Below are 18,013 nucleotides of genomic sequence, written 5' to 3'. Positions count from 1 at the left end.
AGTTGTATCATCATTCACTGCTCCATCTTACAAACTAGCCAGTAAACTTGATGTCCTAATTAAGAGCAAGACTAAATTCAAACCAAAGCATGGTATTTCAAACTCTGTGGACCTGGTAAACAAGTTAAAAGGTATATCTGTCTCACACAGTGATAAATTAGTATCCTTTGATGTCAGCAGTTTGTTTTCTAACATACCAGTAGTAGAATGTATTGACATTCTGATAGAGCTGATGCACAAGTCTAATGTCAATCCTGTGGAATTGAATGACTCGAGACTGGCCACACAGACCTGCCTTGTACAGAACTATTTCCAGTTCCAAGGCACTCTTTATAAACAATTAGATGGCTTAGCTATGGGTTCCCCTCTTAGTCCACTGTTGGCTGAAATATTTATGGACCATTTTGAACAAAATTTTCTAAAAACAGAACCTTTGAGTGCAAACATCAAATACTGGTTTAGATATGTAGATGATGTCCTGTGTATGTGGACTGGTACTACAAGACAACTCAACACATTCTTGAAAAACCTAAACAGTCAACATAAAAATATCCAGTTCACTATGGAAATTGGCAACAAATCCATAAACTTCTTAGATGTCACCATTGACATCAGTACACACACACATTGTTTCAAAATTTACAGAAAAACAACAACTACAGACACAGTAATACCTTCTTGCTCACAACACCCCATAGCTCACAAACATGCAGCTTTCCACTCAATGGTACACCATCTCATATCCATCCCCATGTCCAGAGATGATTTTAAAGCAGAGTCAGATACAATAAAATTTATTGCCTCAGCCAATGGCTTCAAACCAGTTCTTATTGACCACGTCTTGCACAGGAAACAAAAACAGAAAATTATACCCCTCCTTTATGCCCCACCTGCTTCCCCATCCACTGTCTGCAAAAAATGGTGTACTCTACCGTTTCTAGGTCAGGTATCACAGATTGTAGTCAAAGCACTGAAATCCTGCAAGTATAGGGTTTCCTACTATGTCAGGAACACTACAGCCCAGTGTGTTTTTAATAGCAAAGACAAGATCCAGTTATTAGCCAACAGTGGGGTATACAAAATCACCTGTTCTGATTATGACAAATTTTACATTGGTCAGTCAGGCAGAGACATATCAACTAGGCTGGCTGAAAATGAATGCAGCTGGAGGTTGCAGAATTCAGACTCTGCATTTGGTGAGCATGTACTGAGTGAGGGTCACAACTATCAGCCAGTGTCCCATGTACTCCACTTAGCAAACAAAGGCCATAAACTCAACCTGCTGGAAGCCCTGGAAATTAACAAACATCTTGCTCACAGTCCAGATCTCATCCTAAATGACCAGACACAACTCAACACTTCCCCTCTCCTAAACTTCATATAATCATCTTTGTTGTTCATTACTTCCCACACTCTCTCTTCCTACATATTCCCATTTCCCTGTATTCATTAAGTTGTTTTATTTGTTGCAGTTGTCTTTGTATTCCACATATACTGTAGTTTCAATAGTTAAGGGTTTGCTTTTAACTTGTACTTGTATTACTGTCCATGTTTAACTCCCCTTGTAGTTGTCTCATCAAATACTGTTCATATTTTACTTTGCTCATTTATTTAATGTAAACTGGTATACAGCCACTGCTTTGATTATAGTGTTAATGTTAAAATGCAGTACCATCACACTTACAAACTGTAGGTTCCCTCAAACACCTCAATTTTCCTGCATTTACTAATTTCTGTTTATCTTATTGATATTGTTTAAGTTCCCTGTGTACTGTGTATTTACATTGACAACTGTCTCTTCTTTTTTAATTGGTTGTGTATCACTCTCCATGTTTCATACCTCTTGATTCAGCTTTGTCTAGTACTAATTTTATCTTATTTCATTAGTTTTGTTTATTAATAGAAACTGTTATGTAGGCATGCTATTCCTATTTTGTGCTAAAGATTTTCCTGTCAACTCCATTGTTATTTATGTACTGTTCAGTTTTTACTATTTCATTGCAAAGATGTTACTCACTGTATGTTTCTACTTCACTCTAGATGTGTTACTTCTCTTCCAATGTTGTCTGCTAACATTTAACTTCTTTGGTGATAATACTCAGTAAATGTCTGAAGATGGCCTTGCAAGCCGAAAACCGGTTAGCAATAAAAATAATATTGTAGAACAAAAGCAAACTGGTGCTTTTCATTTATTATTATAATGTTGTTCTACCAAGAACCGACGGAAGATTCTGTTAATATGAAAATTATTATAATTAAATGAAAATGAACCAAGCGTAAACTCCCCACAAAAATAATAATTAAATGAGTTTTTTAACATTGTAACCTCTGAACAAAATTGGCTCCCATTTATAATCTGTGTGCAGAAATGCATTCACATTTAATGTTCCCACAAAATTCTTTTCTCATTTAATGTTAAGTTCGAAACAGAAAAATTCCTAAACACCAAAATAATAAAAAAATTTAGTAACCTGGTAAATTTTATGACGACAGCCACGCTGCGCCTCGGCCCTGCATTTTGAATGAAAGAAAGGCAAAAATTCTTACCTCAATAAAAACTGCAAATATATCTGCTCTTACATAAAAGTTTTCGGCACAGCTTCGTGCAATGCTGGCCTTTGCTTTGTGACTCGTTAAAGGAATTAATTATTCACTAGATAAAATCTTTAAATTGAAATGAATGTATTTTTAAAAAAAATTACTTTATATTATGAAAATTATTATTGGGGCATTTTTATTGAAAGAAATTAAATGACAATTAATATACATTACTAGATATGCGCAAGGCTGCTTCTTTACCTTCTACAATACTCATCCTCCAGAGTCCTGACCAGAGTCCGGAGCAGAGCAGACAGCCGACACGCGCCGACTACCGCCGACTCACGCAGACTACTCAAGACTACAGTCGACACGCGCAGACAAGCGCAGACTAGCGACAAGCAACAACTAACGACATACTGCTCTCTGGTCAGAGACTCTCCTATGCCTTGCCTATTGCAAGCAGCGCATATAGCGCATACCTCGTCTCTTACAACAGTTAAATCTTAAATTACTCAGTTCACAATAAGAAATAGGTGATTTTTATAATCATACTTTTCTGAACATGAAAAATCTCATAAGTCTAATGAAGTTCATGTTGTGGTGCTATATCGTTTACTCTGCCTTACACCAAGTGTAGGGAATGAGAGGCTATTTTAAAACCGTATCATCCAATTAGTGTGAATCATTTTGTTTCAGACCCAAAACGGAGGCATTGTGATGGTCAACTTCTACTCGGCGTACCTTCGCAATGACGGTGCTAGAGGCACGATAGAAGACGTTGTGGGTAAGTAAACATCGAACACTGCTAAAAACGCTTCCTTCGTCTCTTTCTCTGTCTCTCTGTTTAGTGTTAAGGATACCTCCCGTTGTTACCAACCATCAACTCAACAACCACACAAGTAGCTAACGTAGCAGCCGCAAAAATTTTCACGGCATATTGCCTCAGTACTTCTGGATACGCTTCCCCGTAAACTAATTAAACTCAGCTCACCTATTGGAAGCTTTTCAAAAGGCTACTTACAATCTAGTTCTCCGTTTTTGTTCAATATTTATGCATTACTCCAATACATTTTATCCTGTCCACAATCTAATCTTGCACAACATCGTGAGAGAAAATGGTATCAGGAAATTACTAGGTGTGGTGAGATCATGCACAGCAGAGACAAGAGCAAAGTTGAAAGACATGTGCGAGACACCCAGGCAGTTTGACATACGGAGAGAGATTAAAATTCTAGCCGAAAGATATCAATGACAGATTCCACTGCTATCCTCTGTGAAAGTGACCAAGAATTACATGACTGATTAAACGGAATGTTTCTTCTCTTAGCCTGATGCCAACTAAACAGGCCACGGTTGCAAACCATTTAACGTGTGGAAACCAGGACCGCCGCTAAGTCGATGGTCGAAAACACGGAGAAACACTACGAGTGTAAGAAGTATGAGCTCAAACCAGCACCGATTCACGGAGGCCAAATTAACAATACACAATTACAAAGAGTTCCAAATCAAAGTCTAGACCCAGGAAGCGAAGTAATAGATGGATTCGACAAGCAGCCTACGGGGACTTCAGTAACGAGATACGAACTGCCAACAGCCATCTTCATGTTAAATGTTAGCTGTGACTCGCAGAGTATCGGCAGTAAACCAAAGGAAGACCAAAGCAGTAGAAATGAGAATAGGTAGAAACGTAACTACAAAAACTGCGGAGCGGCTAGTAGACGAAGACGAGGATCTCTGGTATTCGACTAATTGCATCAGCTTGCACTGTCAGAAAGCGAATAAAACGGAGATGATGTGGGACTTTGTATAACTGCACATTGGCAAATACAAAAGTTATGTTCTGCAATAGCGAAATAGCCACCATAGTTGATATCGTTTTGGCAAAACAATCTATGGTGGACTGGTGAAATCTAACTGAGAAATTTGAAGTCTGAAAGGAAATATTGAATTTAGTTTTGATGGGTTATTATTCCACAACAAGGGACTGAAACAAACGACGTAGGCAGGCAGGGAGCAACGGTGGTAGGCAGAAAACATTTTCCGAGATTGTCCTAAATGCTTTCTCCGAAAATTATTTCGAGCAGTTAGTCCACGAACCCACGCGAATTGTAAATGGTTGCGAAAACACACTTGACCACTTAGCCACAAACAATCCACAGCTAATAGAGAGCATCATGACTGATACAGGGATTAGTGATCACAAGGTCGCTGTAGCTAGGCACAGTACCGTTTCTTCCAAATCCACCAGAAACAAACGCAAAACAATTTTATTTAAAAAAGCGGATAAGTGTTAATAGAAGCCTTCCTAAGAGACAATCTCCATTCCTTCCGAACTAACTATGCAAATGTAGACGATATGTGGCTCAAATTCAAAGATATAGTAGCAACAGAAATCGAGAGATTCATACCTCATAAATTGGTAAGAGATGGGACTAATCCCCCATGGTACACAAAACAGGTCCGAACGCTGTTGCAGAGACAACGGAAAAAGCATGCGAAGTTCAGAAGAACGCGAAATCCCGAAGATTGGCTAAAATTTACAGACCCGCGAAATTTGGCACGGACTTCAATGCGAGATGCCTTTAATAGGTTCCACAACGAAACATTGTCTCGAAATTTGGTAGAAAATCCGAAGAAATTGTGGTCGTATGTAAAGTACACAAGCGGCAAGACGCAGTGAATACCTTCGCTGCGCAGTGCCGATGGTACTGTTACCGACGACTGTGCCCTTAAAGCGGAGTTGTTGAACGCAGTTTTCCGAAATTCCTTCTCCAGGGAAGACGAATGGAATATTCCAGAATTTGAAACACGAACAGCTGCTAGCATGAGTTTCTTAGAAGTAGATACCTTGGGGATTGCGAAGCAACTCAAATCGCTTGATACGGGCAAGTCTTCAGGTCCAGATTGTATACCGATAAGGTTCCCTTCAGATTACGCTGATACAATAGCTCCCTACTTAGCAACCATATACAACCGCTCGCTCACCGATAGATCTGTACCTACGGATTGGAAAATTGCGCAGGTCGCACCAGTGTTTAAGAAGGGTAGTAGGAGTAATCCATCGAACTACAGACCTATAAGCCGGCCGCGGTGGCCGTGCGGTTCTGGCGCTGCAGTCCGGAACCGCGGGACTGCTACGGTCGCAGGTTCGAATCCTGCCTCGGGCATGGGTGTGTGTGATGTCCTTAGGTTAGTTAGGTTTAAGTAGTTCTAAGTTCTAGGGGACTTATGACCTAAGATGTTGAGTCCCATAGTGCTCAGAGCCATTTTGAACCATTTTTGAACAGACCTATATCATTGACGTCGGTTTGCAGTAGGGTTTTGGAGCATATACTGTATTCAAACATTATGAATCACCTCGAAGGGAACGATCTATTGATACGCAATCAGCATGGTTTCAGAAAACATCGTTCTTGTGCAACGCAGCTAGCTCTTTTTTCGCACGAAGTAATGGCCGCTATCGACAGGGGATCTCTGGTTGATTCCGTATTTCTGGATTTCCGGAAAGCTTTTGACACCGTTCCTCACAAGCGACTTCTAATCAAGCTGCGGGCCTATGGGGTATCGTCTCAGTCGTGCGACTAAATTCGTGATTTCCTGTCAGGAAGGTCGCAGTTCGTAGTAATAGACGGCAAATCATCGAGTAAAACTGAAGTGATATCAGGTGTTCCCCAGGGAAGCGTTCTGGGACCTCTGCTGTTCCTGATCTATATAAATACCTGGGTGACAATCTGAACAGTTCTCTTAGGTTGTTCGCAGATGATGCTGTAATTTACCGTCTAGTAAGGTCATCCGAAGACCAGTATCAGTTGCAAAGTGATTTAGAAAAGATTGCTATATGGTGTGGCAGGTGGCAGTTGACGCTAAATAACGAAAAGTGTGAGGTGATCCACATGAGTTCCAAAAGAAATCCGTTGGAATTCGATTACTCGATAAATAGTACAATTCTCAAGGCTGTCAATTCAACTATGTATCTGGGTGTTAAAATCACGAACAACTTCAGTTAGAAAGACCACATAGGTAATATTGTGGGGAAAGCGAGCCAAAGGTTGCGTTTCATTGGCATTACACTTAGAAGATGCAACAAGTCCAGTAAAGAGACAGCTTACACTACACTCGTTCGTCCTCTATTAGAATATTGCTGCGCAGTGTGGGATCCTTACCAGGTGGGATTGACGGAGGACATCGAAAGGGTGCAAAAAAGGGCAGCTTGCTTTGTATTATCACGTAATAGGGGAGAGAGTGTGGCAGATATGATACGCGAGTTGGGATGGAAGTCATTAAAGCAAAGTCGTTTTTCGCCGCGGCGAGATCTATTTACGAAATTTCAGTCAACAACTTTCTCTTCCGAATGCGAAAATATTTTGTTGAGCCCAGCCTACATAGGTAGGAATGATCATCAAAATAAAATAAGAGAAATCAGAGCTCGAACAGAAAGGTTTAGGTGTTCATTTTTCCTGCGCGCTGTTCGGGAGTGGAAAGGTAGAGAGATAGTATGATTGTGGTTCGATGAACCCTCTGCCAAGCACTTAAATGTGAATTGCGGAGTAATCATGTAGATGTAGATGATTCCCTCTCGTTTGGGTACCACGCGAACTTCTGGCCTGACCTTGCTTACAAAGAAGCAAGCTAAAATCGTACGAAAATTCTCGCGAAAAGCGTATAAAATTCCTTAGAATCACTTTTAGAAAGCACTAAGACACTTTATTATACTCTGACACCTGACGTGGACTCAGAATAGATTCCGCACACACACATGACAAGCACATTAGCTCCAGTACAAGTCACAAACAAACTGGCCAAAATTTACAAATGAACCATGGACCTTGCCGTTGGTGGGGAGGCTTGCGTGCCTCAGCGATACAGATGGCCGTACCGTAGGTGCAACCACAACGGTGGGGTATCTGTTGAGAGGCCAGACAAACATGTGGTTCCTGAAGAGGGGCAGCAGCCTTTTCAGTAGTTGAAGGGGCAACAGTCTGGATGATTGACTGATCTGGCCTTGTAACATTAACCAAAACGGCCTTGCTGTGCTGCGACTGCGAACGGCTGAAAGCAAGGGGAAACTACAGCCGTAATTTTTCCCGAGGACATGCAACTTTACTGTATGATTAAATGATGATGGCGTCCTCTTGGGTAAAATATTCCGGAGGTAAAATAGTCCCCCATTCGGATCTCCGGGCGGGGACTACTCAAGAGGACGTCGTTATCAGGAGAAAGAAAACTGACATTCTACGGATCGGAGCGTGGAATGTCAAATCCCTTAATCGGGCAGGTAGGTTAGAAAATTTAAAAAGGGAAATGGATAGGTCAAAGTTAGATATAGTGGGAGTTAGTGAAGTTCGGTGGCAGGAGGAACAAGACTTTTGGTCAGGTGATTACAGGGTTATAAATACAAAATCAAATAGGGGTAATGCAGGAGTAGGTTTAATAATGAATAAAAAAGTAGGAGTGCGGGTTAGCTACTACAAACAGCATAGTGAACGCATTATTGTGGCCAAGATAGACACAAAGCCCATGCCTACTACAGTAGTACAAGTTTATATGCCAACTAGCTCTGCAGATGATGAAGAAATAGATTAAATGTATGACGAGATAAAAGAAATTATTCAGGTAGTGAAAGGAGACGAAAATTTAATAGTCATGGGTGACTGGAATTCGTCAGTAGGAAAAGGGAGAGAAGGAAACATAGTAGGTGAATATGGATTGGGGGGAAGAAATGAAAGAGGAAGCCGCCTTGTAGAATTTTGCACAGAGCAAAACTTAATCATAGCTAACACTTGGTTCAAGAATCATAAAAGAAGGTTGTATACTTGGAAGAATCCTGGAGATACTAATAGGTATCAGATAGATTATATAATGGTAAGACAGAGATTTAGGAACCAGGTTTTAAATTGTAAGACATTTCCAGGGGCAGATGTGGATTCTGACCACAATCTATTGGTTATGAACTGCAGATTGAAACTGAAGAAACTGCAAAAAGGTGGGAATTTAAGGAGATGGGACCTGGATAAACTGAAACAACCAGAGGTTGTAGAGAGTTTCAGGGAGAGCATAAGGGAACAATTGACAGGAATGGGGGAAAGAAATATAGTAGAAGAAGAATGGGTAGCTCTGAGGGATGAAGTAGTGAAGGCAGCAGAGGATCAAGTAGGTAAAAAGACGAGGGCTAATAGAAATCCTTGGGTAACAGAAGAAATATTGAATTTAATTGATGAAAGGAGAAAATATAAAAATGTAGTAAATGAAGCAGGCAAAAATTAATACAAACGTCTCAAAAATGAGATCGACAGGAAGTGCAAAATGGCTAAGCAGGGATGGCTAGAGGACAAATGTAAGGATGTAGAGGCCTGTCTCACTAGGGGCAAGATAGATACTGCCTACAGGAAAATTAAAGAGACCTTTGGAGAGAAGAGAACCACTTGTATGAATATCAAGGGCTCAGATGGCAACCCAGTTCTAAGCAAAGAAGGGAAGGCAGAAAGGTGGAAGGAGTATATAGAGGGTTTATACAAGGGCGATGTACTTGAGGACAATATTATGGAAATGGAAGAGGATGTAGATGAAGACGAAATGGGAGATAAGATACTGCGTGAAGAGTTTGACAGAGCACTGAAAGACCTGAGTCGAAACAAGGCCCCGGGAGTAGACAAAATTCCATTAGAACTACTGATGGCCTTGGGAGATCCAGTCATGACAAAACTCTACCATCTGGTGAGCAAAATGTATCCGACAGGCGAAATACCCTCAGACTTCAAGAAGAATATAATAATTCCAATCCCAAAGATAGCAGGTGTTGACAGATGTGAAAATTATCGAACTATCAGTTTAATAAGTCACAGTTGCAAAATACTAACGCGAATTCTTTACAGACGAATGGAAAAACTGGTAGAAGCGGACATCGGGGAAGATCAGTTTGGATCCCGTAGAAATGTTGGAACACATGACGCAATACTAACCTTACGACTTATCTTAGAAGCTAGATTAAGAAAAGGCAAACCTACGTTTCTAGCATTTGTAGACTTAGAGACAGCTTTTGACAATGTTAACTGGAATACTCTCTTTCAAATTCTGAAAGTGGCAGGGGTAAAATACAGGGAGCGGAAGGCTATTTACAATTTGTACAGAAACCAGATGGCAGTTATAAGAGTCGAGGGGCATGAAAGGGAATCAGTGGTTGGGAAAGGAGTGAGACAGGGTTGTAGCATCTCCCCGATGTTATTCAATCTGTATATTGAGCAAGCAGTAAAGAAAACAAAAGAAAAATTCGGAGTAGGTATTAAAATTCATGGAGAAGAAGTAAAAACTTTGAGGTTTGCCGATGACATTGTAATTCTATCAGAGACAGCAAAGGACTTGGAAGAGCAGTTGAACGGAATGGACAGTGTCTTGAAAGGAGGATATAAGATGAACATCAACAAAAGCAAAACGAGGATAATGGAATGTAGTCAAATAAAAAATCTGGTGATGCTGAGGGAATTAGATTAGGAAATGAGACACTTAAAGTAGTAAAGGAGTTTTGCTATTTAGGGAGTAAAATAACTGATGATGGTCGAAGTAGAGAGGATATAAAATTTAGACTGGCAATGGCAAGGAAATCGTTTCTGAAGAAGAGAAATTTGTTAACATCGAGTATAGATTTAAGTGTCAGGAAGTCGTTTCTGAAAGTATTTGTGGAGTGTAGCCATATATGGAAGTGAAACATGGACGATAACTAGTTTGGACAAGAAGAGAATAGAAGCTTTCGAAATGTGGTGCTACAGAAGAATGCTGAAGATAAGGTGGGTAGATCACGTAACTAATGAGGAGGTATTGAATAGGATTGGGGAGAAGAGAAGTTTGTGGCACAACTTGACTAGAAGAAGGGATCGGTTGGTAGGGCATGTCCTGAGGCATCAAGGGATCACAAATTTAGCATTGGAGGGCAGCGTGGAGGGTAAAAATCGTAGAGGGAGACCAAGAGATGAATACACTAAGCAGATTCAGAAGGATGTAGGTTGCAGTAGGTACTGGGAGATGAAGAAGCTTGCACGTGATAGAGTAGCATGGAGAGCTGCATCAAACCAGTCTCAGGACTGAAGACCACAACAACAACAACAACAGTTCAATGAAAATACTCTGTCCTGGCTTCTCATTTCTTTAACACACATATAAGATGATTAACAAAAAAATTGTTCAAATGGCTCTGAGCACTATGGGACTCAACTGCTGAGGTCATTAGTCCCCTAGAACTTAGAACTAGTTAAACCTAACTAACCTAAGGACATCACAAAATCCATGCCCGAGGCAGGATTTGAACCTGCGACCGTAGCGGTCTTGCGGTTCCAGACTGCAGCGCCTTTAACCGCACGGCCACTTCGGCCGGCAAGATGATTAACAACCCGCAACACTTTGAATTTATGTTTGTTAATCTTCACTCACAGATTTGGTGCGAACATGTGTTCGTCACCACTTTGCAAAGAAACTTGTATAAAATTCAACCTTATTCCACAAAACTTCGCTAATAATGCAAGATCTCGACGTGTTTCCGCGAAAGAAAGAAATTTTACTCTCCATTAATCAACAAAAAGGCTGCAGAGTTGATGTCCGACACTCATACTACATCTACATCATACTCCACAAGCCACCTAATGGCGTGTGGCGCAGTGCAGTTTCTGTACCACTACCTGATCTCTATAACCCTGTTCCACTCGCGAATAGTGCGTGGGAAGAATGATTGTCGGTAAGTGGTGTCCCGAAATTTCAATAATAGATCCCTCCGTAATGCAAAACGCCTCTCCTGCAGCGTCTGCCAGTGAAGTTTGTTTAGCATCTCCGTAACGCTCTCTCGCCAGCTATACGATGGCGTGACGAAACGCGCCGCTCTTCGTTGGGTCTTCTGTATCTCCTCTATCAGTCCTACCCGACACGGATCCAAAATAGATGAACGACAATCGTCTTATAAGCCACTTCCTTCGTGGATAAGTTACATATCTTTACCATTCATCCAATGAATCTGAGTCTGGTGTCCGCTTTTCCCACTGTTTTATATGGTCGTTCCACTTAAGGTCGCTCTGGATAGTTACGTCTAGATATTTTTCGGCAGACATTGTCTCCAGCTGTTTTTCATTAATAGTGTTGCTGTAAGGTAGTGGATTTCTTTTCCTATGTATGTGAAATATGTTACATTCATTTACGTTCAGGGTCAACTGTCAGAGCCTGCACCAATAATCAATTCCTTGAAGGTCGTTCTGCAAATTCTTACTATCTTCTGGCCTTGCTACTTTGGTATAGACAACTGCATCATCTACGAATAGCCTTAAAGAGCATTCAACACTTTCTACTATATCACAGCAACAGTCCTATCACACTTCCCTGTGGTACTCCGGGTATTACCTTTACACCTGTCGATTTCGTTCCATTAAGAGTAACGTGTTGAGTTCTGTCTGCAAGAAAGACTTGAACCCAATCTCCTGTCTGCTCGGATGCCCCGTAATCTCCTTTTTTTTTTCATTAAACGCTTATTCGTGAAGTTGTGAAACGCCTTCCTGAAATCAAGGAACACGGCATCGACCTGAGCACCGTTGTCTGCTACGCTGTGGATGTCATGGAGGAACAGAGCGAGCCGAGTTTCGCAGGATCTACAACAGTCATGTGGCGCAGAGGTTAGCTCACTGGACTCGCTTTCGGAAAGATGACGGTTCAAACACGTGTCTGGCCATCCAGATTTCGGTTTTCCGTGATTTCCCAAAATCCTCCCAGGCAAATGCCGGGATGGTATCCTTGTAAGGCCAAGGCCGAGTTCCTTCCCTATCCTTGACACAAACCGAGCTAGCGCTCCGTCTCTCATGACCTCGGTGTCGACGGGACGTTAAACCGAATCTTCCTTCGTTCAGCGGTCATAACCTCGATTTACCAGTTACTTCATACCATCAAAATTGCGATAATTAAACAGCCGTCTAGCACTTCCCTGACACCATTGACTCAGCACCCATTGCGAACGTTATGCACGATAACTCAATTTTATACCTTTTGGTCACCATATCAGCAAGAGCTCCACAACAGGACACTTCAAGCCATTTCGTCTAACAGCACGGCTGACTTCCAGAGACAACTTCTCCTTGTTCAAACTGTCCGAAAGTCAACCTCTCCTATTGGCTGTAGCCACCGGACACCCTCTGCTCCCGACTCTGCCGACCTTTTCCGAAGTCTTCAGGCAATCCCGTTGCTTAGTTCTTGTTAGAGGTTATATTTGGACAAAGCTTTGGCTAGCCCCTCATTTTTCTATAGCCCATCACATACAAACTTTATGCAGTCACACATATATGGAAGGCTATAGACAGGAAATGAGAGGTCTGACACATTAAAGTTGAACACAGATAAATATCCAAAAGCCGTATCCATGAGTATTAAAATAGAAAAATTCTTGTTATGCCACGAGCACCAGGACAATATGTTTCGTGACACTCTAATATCATTGACATGCAGATGATTTAAATGGAGAGTACTAACAGTACCGTTTGAGTGTTTTGAAAATCAAAACAAGACTAATGGAATGTAGTGGAATTTAATCAGACGATGCTAAGGAAACTAGACTAGGCAATGAAAAGCTAGAAGTAATAGAGGAAAGTAAAATTAAAATGGCTGAAGTGGAAAGTGTATAAAATGCAGACTGGCTACAGCAAGAAAAGCGTCTCTGGAAAAGAGGAATTATTAGCATCATAGTAAATTTAGAAGTCAGGAAGCCTTTTCTGAAGGTATTTTTATGGCTTGTAACCTTGCATGGAAATGAAACGAGGACGATAAGCGGTTCAGACTAGAAGAGAATAACTTTTCAAGTATAGTCATGCAGAAGAATGCTGAAGATCAGTTGGGTAGATCTAGCAACTCATAAACAGGAACTGAACCGAATTGGGAAAAAAAAAACAAATTTATGGAACAGCTTTAGTAAATAGAAGAATTTTTTTATGGGCCACATCCTGAGGCATCAAAGGATCGTCAGTTTGGTAATGAAATAAAATGTACGAGATGAAAATTGTAAAGGTACAATAAGAGGAGAAGACAATAAGCAAGTTCAGATGCATGTAGGAGCCAACAGTTATGCACAAGAGAGACTGGCGGGGAGAGCTGCTTCAAATCAGCCTTCGGACTGAGGACCACAATACGTAGCTGAGGAAATTGTGTGTGACTGCATCAGACAGTAAATAAGAAGCGTTACTGCTATGCTTAGAGTTAACAGATTAAAATATATCCGTTCCATCATTTTATGTAGAATACCCTGATAGCAAACTAATAAGCACATTTTATTTGTATAAACTAAGAATATACACCCGTAAGAAATACAAATAATAGGTACGGCATTTCATTTAACGACCTTAAATTCCACAACTTTCATGATTAATTCTAGGGTATTCAACGAGTTAATCACAAAAATATTTATATTAATACCCCAATAATTTTAGGTTGTCACGAATTATTCATTTAGTTTTTAGACTTTCCTCAACTCAAAGGTTTCTCTCCAATATTACAATACAGTCAGAACAAATTGCAATGAATATTACACAGGTACTCGAACTAGTTGTTCAAGATATTCCTCCAAGTAGTTATGCCTTTTGCACCCTCTTATTCTGCATCAGATCTTCTCATTGTCATCAGTACATTTTGAATCGAGGTAGTTATGGGTCGTTCTCTTCTTCATCTTCCCTCAGTTTCCCACCCCAGTATTAGTTTTGGTACTCTTTCTTCCATCATTCTTCGTGCATGTGCGTACACCTGTTATTTTCTTCGATCCATCGCATTACATATTCTTTCTTCCACTTCCATTATTTTTACCATCTCTGTATTCCTCACGTGGTCTTTCCTTAAGATTCTTGTTAATCTTCTACTCTGATGCTACCAGCTCGTTTATATGCCTCTGCTAACTGTCCAGGTCTCTGTTCCACACACGATTGTACTTTCTAATATCGTCTTAATTATGAGTCTTCTGCTCATTACGTTTCTGTTCCACAGGACTGAACTGAGCATACCAGTGACCTTGCTTCCATTAAAAATTCTTTTATTAATCTCTAAATTTGAATTTCCATTTTTTCGAAAATAGACCCCAGGCAGAAAAAAATTGTTGAGTTTCCAGGTGCGGGCCAAGTGCCCCCTCTTGCCCCCAGTGCGGACACCTAGACACACAAATATCCAAGAATAACACAAAACCTTAGCTTATCTAAATACACATAAAATATGTTTATTACTAAATAGAATAAAGACTCATGGCAAAAGTAGATACAAATTTGATTTCAGCTGTGTTAACTTTGTTTTCCTTGATAACTGTGAAGTTTTATTCTGATGTAAGATGCATTGCTTTCAACAAGGTACAGTATCATGTGTCGTCCTGAAAAGACTTCGTTCTGGCTTGTTGCAGCTCACATTAACTATATTCGCAACGTCGCCGGAGTGGACCATGTAGGCATTGGCAGCGACTTCGACGGCGTCTCAATGTGAGTTACTTATATTATTTAACGCAAAACTTAATTATATGAGTTGTCTAGGAAAGTAATGAGACTGGTAACACCGTGCATGAACTGAAAACACTGTTTCCCCCCTTCGCACTGCAATTTGTCTGTCTCGTGACCTAGAGTCAGTAACAGTTTTAACTTGCCGCTGTTTCTATAGAAGTGTTGAGAGTGTCTGAAGTTAGTTAGGTACATGCCCCATAGATCAGTTTAACGGTTTTTTTTACTGTGGTGTTGTGGAACGAATCAGTCTGCAGGAAATGTAAACATGGTTGGTTTTAACATTAAAGAATAGATTTACCAACTACGAGTTTTTAAATAATAGTAGTTGTACAGATCCAATGATTATAGGTTAGGTTTCAAACTTGCTTCGTTACTTGTCACTCATTTTATGTTAATGGACAAACAACAAAAAATTGTTGTTGATCTACACTGCACTCCTTTTTCAGTCACTGTCAGCTTCAATAGTGTGTAATAAATGTTATTTTCTTTTCTGCTTTTGTAGGTACGAACATCACTATTCTTCTCAAAATATAATAGATTAGTTACAACGAATTTCATTAGCGAATGTACACAGCGTGGTTATAATTAAACTTTGGCTGCCCGAGCAAGCGTAGGCGAAAGACTATATTTCTTTCTTTTTTAAATAATCCGCATTGACTGTAGCATACTTTTTATTAGAATTTATGATCGGCTTCGCGCCACCAGAAGATGCATTCTCATGTGAAAAAGACTCTTTTTAAAGATTCACCGAAAGGTAACTGCCTTATAGCCGCTCCTCATCGTTCACGTCAAGTTGTAAACAAACAGCACATTAAAAGCGGTTGCTCATGTTTAAAACGTAGGGGATAGCAGAACTGCCTTGCCTGCTGCCACTCAACCACTTTTATCGAGCGAGGTGGCGCAGTGGTTAGAACACTGGACTCGCATTCGAGAGGACGACGGTTCAATTCCACGTCCGGTCATTCTGATTTAGGTTTTCTGTGATTTCCCTAAATTGTTCCAGGCAAATGCCGGGGTGGTTCCTTTGAAGGGACACGGCGAACTTTCTTCCCCGTCCTTCCCTAATCCGATGAGACCGATGACCTCGCTGTTTGGTCTCTTCTCCCAAACCAACCAACCACTTTTCTGCTTGTGGCGTGGTTCCGCTATCCCCTCCGTTTTACATACGGACTGCCGCTTTTGGTGCACTATTTGTTTGCAGCTTTAGGTGAATTGTGGGGAATGGCTACAAGGCAGTTAACTTTCGGCGAGGACTTCTTAAAAAGATCTGCATCACCCGAGGATGCGTCTTATAGTGGTGCGAAGCCTGTCGTGACTTTTAATAAAAATTATTCTACAGACAGTGTGGATTATTTCTTTCAAAATGTGGAATTTTGGATGCGGTTGCCCGCAATTTGAAACAACAAAAACGAAAACTGTTTAACGGATGGGTACCCAACTTAGTAAGACGGATTTTCAGACTGTAAGCTGCTGGATTTGTGTTGCTAATAGTGTTAATGTCATCCCTTGATGTTAGACGCCAGTGCTGGTACGGCTACGCAGTGTTGAAACACAAACTCTCGAGTGCATAAAAGTCGCAGACAGTCAGTATGAGTCCGGACAAGGTGAACAGCGCTTGAGCTGTTTTATCAAAGGAACAGCAACAGCACCGCTGCTCTTTGCGAGTAGCAACGCATTAAAGAAATATGGAGAGGTCCTCTTTCCGCGCCTCCGCTGAAGAACATAATTTGTAAATTCGAATTAAGTGGCGATTCGGGAATTGCTCATGGGAGAGGCAGACTGCCAATTGTGCCACAAATGTCCGGTCTTCAAGCAGTTCACGAGCTGTGTCAAGGCAGCTGAAGATTCTGTGGTCCAACGCCCGAAAAGCGCTGCGAACAAGTGTGAAACGATATCTCTAGCGCGGTTCCAGGCCGTCGTGAATTACACTCCTGGAAATTGAAATAAGAACACCATGAATTCATTGTCCCGGGAAGGGGAAACTTTATTGACCCATTCCTGGGGTCAGATACATCACATGATCACACTGACAGAACCACAGGCACATAGACGCAGGCAACAGAGCATGCACAATGTCGGCACTAGTACAGTGTATATCCACCTTTCGCAGCAATGCAGGCTGCTATTCTCCCATGGAGACGATCGTAGAGATGCTGGATGTAGTCCTGTGGAACGGCTTGCCATGCCATTTCCACCTGGCGCCTCAGTTGGACCAGCGTTCGTGCTGGACGTGCAGACCGAGTGAGACGACGCTTCATCCAGTCCCAAACATGCTCAATGGGGGACAGATCCGGAGATCTTGCTGGCCAGGGTAGTTGACTTACACCTTCTAGAGCACGTTGGGTGGCACGGGATACATGCGGACGTGCATTGTCCTGTTGGAACAGCAAGTTCCCTTGCCGGTCTAGGAATGGTAGAACGATGGGTTCGATGACGGTTTGGATGTACCGTGCACTATTCAGTGTCCCCTCGACGATCACCAGTGGTGTACGGCCAGTGTAGGAGATCGCTCCCCACACCATGATGCCGGGTGTTGGCCCTGTGTGCCTCGGTCGTATGCAGTCCTGATTGTGGCGCTCACCTGCACGGCGCCAAACACGCATACGACCATCATTGGCACCAAGGCAGAAGCGACTCTCATCGCTGAAGACGACACGTCTCCATTCGTCCCTCCATTCACGCCTGTCGCGACACCACTGGAGGCGGGCTGCACGATGTTGGGGCGTGAGCGGAAGACGGCCTAACGGTGTGCGGGACCGTAGCCCAGCTTCATGGAGACGGTTGCGAATGGTCCTCGCCGATACCCCAGGAGCAACAGTGTCCCTAATTTGCTGGGAAGTGGCGGTGCGGTCCCCTACGGCACTGCGTAGGATCCTACGGTCTTGGCGTGTATCCGTGCGTCGCTGCGGTCCGGTCCCAGGTCGACGGGCACGTGCACCTTCCGCCGACCACTGGCGACAACATCGATGTACTGTGGAGACCTCACT

At 41.9% G+C, this 18,013-nt stretch overlaps 1 protein-coding gene across 1 annotated transcript in view; it reads left to right on the top strand.

The window, feature by feature from the left end:
• Positions 1–18,013, top strand: part of LOC126195027 (dipeptidase 1-like) — a 397,993-nt gene that overhangs the window by 304,407 nt on the left and 75,573 nt on the right. Inside the window, exons 8-9 of the mRNA XM_049933467.1 lie at positions 3,238–3,325; positions 14,933–15,008. Coding sequence (XP_049789424.1) covers positions 3,238–3,325; positions 14,933–15,008 — 164 coding nt within the window. The remainder of the gene's footprint in view (positions 1–3,237; positions 3,326–14,932; positions 15,009–18,013) is intronic.

Source organism: Schistocerca nitens, chromosome 7 (genome assembly GCF_023898315.1).
Source record: "Schistocerca nitens isolate TAMUIC-IGC-003100 chromosome 7, iqSchNite1.1, whole genome shotgun sequence".
In the NCBI taxonomy this organism is placed as follows: Eukaryota; Metazoa; Arthropoda; class Insecta; order Orthoptera; family Acrididae; genus Schistocerca; species Schistocerca nitens.
This window is presented reverse-complemented; position numbering and strand designations above follow the sequence as displayed.